General features: G+C 32.8%; 1 protein-coding gene, 1 non-coding gene and 1 pseudogene across 2 annotated transcripts; 1 reads left to right on the top strand and 2 right to left on the bottom strand.

The window, feature by feature from the left end:
• Positions 1-598: 598 nt before the first annotated feature.
• Positions 599-672, top strand: TRNAI-AAU (transfer RNA isoleucine (anticodon AAU)). The gene has a single exon. It is a non-coding gene; the product is annotated as a tRNA-Ile (tRNA).
• A 201-nt stretch (positions 673-873) lies between these two features.
• LOC143566331 (thiosulfate sulfurtransferase 18-like) lies at positions 874-2,286 on the bottom strand. Its single transcript, XM_077053069.1, has 5 exons — positions 2,094-2,286; positions 1,930-2,009; positions 1,449-1,519; positions 1,185-1,238; positions 874-1,064 (listed from the first exon to the last, which is right to left on the bottom strand). The coding sequence occupies exons 1-5, from the start codon at positions 2,279-2,281 to the stop codon at positions 969-971; spliced, it is 489 nt and encodes a 162-aa protein (XP_076909184.1). The 5' UTR covers positions 2,282-2,286; the 3' UTR covers positions 874-968.
• A 4,962-nt stretch (positions 2,287-7,248) lies between these two features.
• LOC143566330 (thaumatin-like protein 1b pseudogene) lies at positions 7,249-8,017 on the bottom strand (annotated as a pseudogene).
• Between the last annotated feature and the right edge of the window lie 302 nt (positions 8,018-8,319).

Here is an 8,319-nt window from a genome sequence, read left to right as displayed (position 1 = left end):
TTCACTAAAACGTTGTGTATTTTATTAAAAAAACCCCATAAACTTATTGTTTGTTCCCTGTCTTGAATTGATGATATATAAGTTTTAAATCTTTATAAATTTATCCTTTTTTTATTTCTTTTGTATAGTGTTTGGGGTTTTGATTGCTTAAACCCGATAGGATTGTTTTGAAATTTAATTAATTACGTTATGGATTTTTAAATTAATTTGGAAGAGGTGACTGATATATAGGTAAAACCCATGATTGTTCATACCCCCTTATAAATGTTTTGTGTGTTCATGTAATTAATTATCATGTAATAGATTCAATGGTGAAACGTAGGTGTGATAGAGATGGTGGGTGGTGGAGTATTGAACTAAATATAGTAACATTTAATATTTTTTTGACTTACAATTAAATCCTAAATTCATATATGTTAAATACTTTCATACAATAATAAATAGGATAACTTAGTAAGCTATAAACTTTTGCGTAAAAGTTTTAAGTTTTATAAAAATGTAAAAAAAAAAGGGGAAAATGAATATTATTCAAAATTCAAATAGAGTTGTAGAATTGATAAAAAAAAATAAGAGTACGTTTCAAGGGACTTAGCATCATGGCCTATTAGCTCAGTTGGTTAGAGCGTCGTGCTAATAACGCGAAGGTCGCAGGTTCGAGACCTGCATGGGCCAATTGATATGTTTTTTATCTTTTTTTTCAAACATTACAATCTTTAGAACACACCTTCAAGGCATTACTTTATAGCCTTTTCTGCATATATACTAATTAACCAGATTCTTCCATACGTCTTATTATCGTGGGTTGACTAAAATTAGCATACTCCCGTCTCGGGATTTTAGCATTGACATTTGCTATAAAAAGTTGTTCATTTTGTTGAGTTTGACCGCTATAAACTTTTATTAACAATTACTTTCAGTTAACATGTAAAAACTTTACAAAACAAACAAATACATAAATTAGTAAAGGTTTAGAGCTCCACTTTGGATGTTAACACTGCCACGGGTAGATTATTCTCTACCCATGCAAGATAGCCTCCTCCCATGTTGTATATATGCTTGAATCCCTGAATTTTTTTTCATTATTAAATAGTTTCTTCATTATATTCATATACAATTTAAATATTTTTGAACCAGAAAATAAACAGCTAATTTAATTAAGACGGATAAACTAGTATTGTACATACCGCTTCAAGAAGTGCATTTGATGCGTATACAGAACGTACCCCGGATTGACAACCCTGCACACACAACATTCGAACATCACCCAACTTGTTACATGATATGTTGTAACTATATATTACTTAATAAGTGACTTTTAACTTTTAAAATCTGTTAATAAAAGATTCATTTTGATGTAAACAAAGTAAAATAAGCGTATATTACTTTAGAGTTTTGACCCTAAAAGTATGTACTATTTATTATTTTCTTATTTTGATATGTATGTATACCACAACAAGATGATCCTCCTTGTTGCACAATGACAGTACTTGTTCCAAGAAGTTGCCATTCTTCACCCTACCTGATATCGCACCAAAATTGCACTTATCAATGATAAATTTGTTGTTTAGAATACATAATTAGTTTAAGGACGTTAAATAATTTAGCTACACCATTATTAGTTTGGGCCATGTTTAGTTTAATTTGTCTATCAGGCTGGGCCATGTTCAAGTGTCACTAAAATTAAACCTACCAACCCGTTTACATTACAATATGACCCCATAACTCATTTACAATCTCATAATCTGTTTTATAAGGTTTTAAGTGTGTTCACCTTAGAGCTGATCTTTCTAATAAAACTAAATATATGGACCGTGTTTGACAAGATAATTTACAACATAATACAAGTATTGGTAGTGGCATTAATTATTTTGATTCCAACCAAAACGTACAATAATGTTTCCAAAAATGATAATTTACGTACGTACGTACCTTGATTGGTATCAAACATATATGGAATGTTAAGAGCATCATCAAAATCTACATGCCCTTTCATAAATTCTTCCCAAGTCCTATAAGCAAAAATTAAAACACTAAAATAACTAAAGAAATCATCAACACCTAACTATTTCATCCAAAATAAAAATAAAAATCACCTGACGTCAAGGTAACGATAGTCACCATTGCGAAGAAGGTCGTTCGCTTTACGAACATCAATGGTGGTCATCTCCGGTTCTGAGCTACCAGAATAATATTGAACCAGAAGAAGACAGATGATTGTTTGATGAGTGTTCATGTTGGTGAAAATTGAATATGCATAGAGAATTGGGAGATTAAATAACATATAAAAGCTTGATTATTGTGAAGAAGATGAAGATTGTAATTGATTACTTGGTGCGCACACAAATTAATTTTGTTGGCTGTTTTTGACTTTCTGTAAACCAATAGATTTACCCGCACACAAAATGAGTTTTCAAATTAAATATTGTATATATTATAAGAACATTCTTTTTTTTGTTAATTAATATTTTTATTCCTTAGTATGAACTTCAGGAATCCGTTTTATCAAACTTCTTCTCCAGATCTTGCAAAGTTCATGATTTTGAATGAAAACTTCTTCTCCATACCTGCATTCCTATAAGCATCTGTGTGCATTTGATAATCTTCTAATTTCGGTGTTTTTTTTTATATTTTATTCGTGTAAGGAGGGTTTTACGATATTATCTGTTGCAAAATTAATATCGTTTTGGCAATCTTGTTTGATTCTTATCTCTTAAAAATATTTTTTAAGATTACCATCAATGATCCGTTGACAAATGAAGCTGTTTGAATTAACCGTTGCGATTCACAGGTTGACCTCTTTTCCAGTTTAATTAAAAAATTATATAATATGTTTTATGTTAAAATTTGAATGATTGGGTAATTTGCATAAACACTTTAAAGAGAACTTGACACCAAATATTATAGCTTAACATGAATGTTTTTAACACTTTTTGAACGCGACGCACATACTCGTGGATGCCATCAAATTTTTGTGGGTTGCTTTGTGTCATCCACGAGTACACGCGTCTGTGTTCGGTTCTTGTGACTTATACCAATTAAGTTTTTAATAAGTAGTTGACCGTGAGTCTTTATATCAACTAAACACGACTTATTTATCCAAACATGTTCTCAAGTTGACTTGAAGCTGATCCAAATTCCAAACTGGTTTGCACTAAACTCCCGCCATCGACACACTTTTTATTATTATTTTTTATAATTTTGGCAAAGATTAATTATATATATAAAACGAAAGAAAATATAAAAATTAAACAATTATTAGTGTTTAAAGTGGTTTTCACCGGTTGTACACATATATATCATTTAAAAAACATCACTTTAAATTTGGCAAACTTTAATCCTAAAAACCTAATTTTCTATCATTTGTACGTGACAATATAAAGTAGCTTCAAGCCCCATATGGAGTGACAAGTCAAGTAGTATAAGATTCACTCACTATGTGTAGCTCATCGATCTCCATGTGAGTATCAAAAAGGCACCCATGCATAAAGTAGAACAATCTTCACATGAATGATTTCTAAAATGTTTAAAGGTTGAAAGGGGTGGTTGTCGTGATGCCCTTTTCATTCAGTTATTTATAAGCAATGCATGGTCAAAGATTCAGATGGAATATAAATAAATAGAGGTTCACAAGACAAGTGCCAATCATGTGACACGTCCCAATCAGCTGGGAAACAATAGCTCAAGAAATATTAATACAACCATGTCTTCATAACTAAATGGCAACCATATATAATATTTCACTTTCTTTTATGTACTTCATATAATAGTGACAAGTCACAAGCTAGTGAGATCTTATAGGTTTAAGATGTTACACATTAATGATCAGGAATTAATAGCATAAGCTCAGATCGTAATACCAGTGTTTTAATCAGCACGTGTTCATTCCATTTGCCTTCGACACTTTTGGATCCCTAGCTCCCGAGGCGGTTCGTTTCTTGGAGCAGGTGCAGAAGGTGGTCCACAGTGACTCGCAGAGCCCGGGGAACTAATGATTTATATTTAGTAGAATAGGCTTTGCGATTAAAAAGGGGATAGCGGCGCAACTTGTTGCTCGCTTACCCATTATCCAGATGTAGTTCGGTTTGTGTTATATAAAAGGATCAATATTTTCAAAAAAAAAAAAAAAGTGTTTTAAGTAAATCAGCATTTGTTCAAACTCTTCAAACCAACATCGGCCTATGACGTCATAAGTATGACTCAGTATACGTTACATAATAAGAGTTTACCTTTGTCATAGTTTCATATATAGTTCTATTTTATAAAAAGACAATTTTCTAAGACATGAATCTCTAAGATGCTTCTAACTATATTCAAATTAACAAACTAATTATACCCCAACCTCCTCAAAAGTAAAAAGTAAACAAATTAATTAAGTTTTGCTCCTATAAATATTCAATTCAGTTCATACATGCATACTATTTTTTTAAGTAGTTTTTAAATTTAAAATGATGTATTGTTTTTAAAGACATGTTACTTCAAAAGTAGCTGTTTTAATTTCAACCACTCGAAATTTTAATATTAATTTTTTATGTATCATCAAACGTATGCCATCTTATTCTTGAAATCTTAGCATTATATTGGAGAATCTCATTGCTATTACTCAGGAATATACAATATATTTTATACGGTGATACCATACAATCAGAAGGCAAAAACATTTAAACCTATTTTAAGTTATGATATCATATATATTTTTTTTGAATGACAAATACTTATACTCTATAGAGTTTGAATACTAACCTCATATTTTTTACCTTAACCACCAAAGTAGAAATGGCAATACCGTATACTTTTAGATGATAGCACGCTAAACCCAAAACAAAGATAACTAGGAGGCTTTTTAAAGTTGTATTAAACTTTGGAATCAACTGAATCTACAATTTATTCATATAATTAAATTGCATGCGTTTTCTTGATCTTAAACTATACAATATTAATTACAATCACTTTGTTAAAAAAAGTAATAATAAAAAAAGTGTCAAGATATTTAGGGTGTGTTTGGCAAAGGGCTTTTAGGAGCTTTTTAAGTGCTTTAAGCCACAAGCTTTTAGAAAAAGCTCATATTTAATAAAAAATATTGTTTGGTAAAAGAAACTCAAAGCTTTTAGAGGATGAGAGCTCTAAATTGAAACGCTTGAGAAAAAGCTCTACAAGCTTTTACATTTGAATTTACAAGTTTGGTACTTGAACTTTTATTAATTTTTGTTAATTTATATAATAGTTACACATTTAACCCTTATTCAAAACTAACTACCCCCATGACTTTTTTATGAGCCATAATTTTTTCACACGTTAATAATTTTTTAAACAAATTACATCATAAAAACGAACATTTTATTCTCTTTAATTTGAGTATGATATTGTTATACTTCTTTAACTTTAAAAAATTAACATACTACCTGATTATCGGTTAGGCTCGGTAAAAAGTCGAGTCAGATGAGCTCGAGTCATGTGTAAGACCAAATTAGGAGTCGATTCAGATGAACTTGAGTCATGTGTAAGACCAAATTAGGGTCAGAACGAGTCGATACAAAAATGGTTAAATTAGTTCGATTCGTGTCGGTACGCTTTTGAGTCGAAAGGGGTCAGGTCTGAACATATTTCAGATTAAAACAGTGCATGTTCATAAAGGGATTCATATCAAAATATGTTGGTTTAAAAAAATTATCTATTTGAAAATTACTATATATTTCAGCTTTGTTTCTTATTTTCGACATCATTTACAAGCTTACAGCTTTTCCATGACGTCTACATTTAGGTTATGTATGCACCGTCATCAGGTGAATCATGTACCAACATTGATTATGCGGTTGATGTTAGGTTGTGCGCCCATTCCGCCGCACCACGCGGGCACCCAGCTAGTTTTATTAAAAGTTTCTGCTACTCTGCCAAACACCTAAATATTTAAAAACTACAGCTAACAGCTTCTAGCTTTCAGCTTCCAGCCTTCAGCTTCCAGCTAACGGTTACCAGCTAATTTTACCAAACATACCCTTAAAAACCGAAATATACACTGAAAAGTTAAGATCTACATCTACTCATACCAATACCGATGCAATAACATTAACAATAATATATAATTTTTGTAGCATAGTGTGCCAAAAAAAGTTGTATAAACTATAAATTAAGTAGCTTCTATGTATCTAAATCTGTTTAAACTAACAACTAGCCACTAATTTACAGCTTTAATCGCTTGTTCGAATTGAAGCTGAGTAATTAAAAAAGTGACATTAATATATAAAAGCTAGCATTTCTTCTATAGCCTCCAAGCCGACGTCAATATGAAATAAGCAACAAGTGTAACGCCGGAAGCTTTAGCCAATGAGCCGCTGCCGCTACTAGTCTCAGCCAACTGGCCGGCTCCGGTGGTTTTGCGACTGCACACAAGTTAATAAATAATTTTTAGAATACCCAAAAATAATTGATAATGGGGGACTGATCAACCACACAACACGGTTACGTGGGTGGCATTATGTTTATAAATATTTTTTTGTCAGTGGGCACCGACGATCGATGGGCACATATATTTATACATTTATTATTTTGATTTTCGAATAATAATAATAATATTCTACAGATTTCAATTCGAATATTGTGCTTATAAATATTGTTAAATAAAGAAAAACCGACTTGGATTTACAGAAGAGAAAAGTTACTTTAAATCTGGCGAATATAATTTCTGCCATTCAAATATATATAAATGTTAATAAAGGCATACAGATATTAATATTATTCCATATTACGTAAGAGAGATCTATAAAAAGAATGGATGCACAATATAAAACATTCATATAATCTGTATAGTAGTTAAAACAAAAGAAAACATTGTAAATTTAATATTTCAATTTGTCTCTACTAATCCAATATCAAAAATAAAATAAGAATGAACTAGTTTACTTGTTTATAAATATAACCTACACATGTGTATACTAATGGTATAAACAAAGAAAATATATAACAATTACGCATTTATTTCTTAAAAATAAAGTTTCAAAAATATTGAACAGAAAGGATTGTTGTCAATAATTCACCCAATAATATATATAGTTTTAAGCGTATAATATTTAAAATAAGTTTTAAAAGTTGATGCTTTGAGAGTATAAAATAGCATTATATACTCAACCCGATCTCATCGTAAGTTGGATAACAGAAAATGACACAAAACCGACAAATGACTATTTTGTACATAACGACATGCAAACAAATAACAATGGCCTTATCGATTAAGAAATGGACATATTAGTAAATTTACCTGTTCGCCGGCGTCGGGCAGAAAGTGATCACATAGTCACCGGCGGTGCACGTAAACGTGCTAGTCCCGTCGTCATACGCGTAACTATAAGCCGTCGGACACGCCGCTTTAAAATACTCCGAATACGACGTCGGACCACACATTTGCGGGGTCGAGTAGGCCCCGCTGCAACAATACCTCGGATCACCAAACGCCTCACAAGCACTCTTACAAGCAATAGACTCATCACTGCCCGTCAAACGAAGCTCTGACGGACAGTTTTTGTTTAAGTCCACAAAACATCCAGTGACATTACAGTTGTAGTCACTGGATGCAGTTTGTGGAACTACCACCATTGGCAGGTTGTACCCATCAACGAGGCTAACGTCGTAGAAGTCCAGCCCGTTAGCCCCGTTGAGGGTGAACTCTGCCAATGTGGCAGGAGGTGCGGCTCCCCCACCATTGCATTCAACAATGCCGGAGCCACAGTCACCTGTCAGGCAAGTGAACCTGTCTGTGGGTCAGTGGAGTAGCTGGTCCGGCCTCATATGCGGCCGGACCAGCCTGCTGGGACAGAGATGGAGTTTGATTGGCTCGGCTGGAGGGGGAAGCCGGTGGTGGGTAGAGGAGGAGTGCCCGCCCCGGAGAGAAGGCCGGGCCAGACCGAATAGTTGCATTGATTGGTGAGAGTGAATGTTGCTGACTGAATTGGGTTAGTTGAAGATATGAGAATTAGAGGTAGAATAAGAGTGATACAAAATTTAAGTTTTGCCATGGTGGTTGTAGTCGTTATGTAGGGATGGTTTTATGTTTTAGTAATTAACCGTTTTGGTTCACTCTACATGAGGATATATATATATAGTGCATAAATTATCACTTTGGCCCCTACTTTTATAATAAACATCAAACAAATCTTTTTTTGATATGAAACTCTAGAAGGTTTACACCATCTATAGTGAGGATTTTTTTTGGTAGCGTTTTGGTGCCATGATGCGTGGGAACACCACCTTTCCAGACATTATGTTTTGAGTGTGCATGTTATTTACATTACTTGCTACAGCCAGCGTTTTGAAAATGTTGTGTGTATA

This window comes from Bidens hawaiensis, unplaced genomic scaffold (assembly GCF_021521415.1).
Source record: "Bidens hawaiensis isolate Kalapana, Puna unplaced genomic scaffold, B.hawaiensis_p1.1 tig00022872_1, whole genome shotgun sequence".
NCBI lineage: Eukaryota > Viridiplantae > Streptophyta > Magnoliopsida > Asterales > Asteraceae > Bidens > Bidens hawaiensis.
This window is presented reverse-complemented; position numbering and strand designations above follow the sequence as displayed.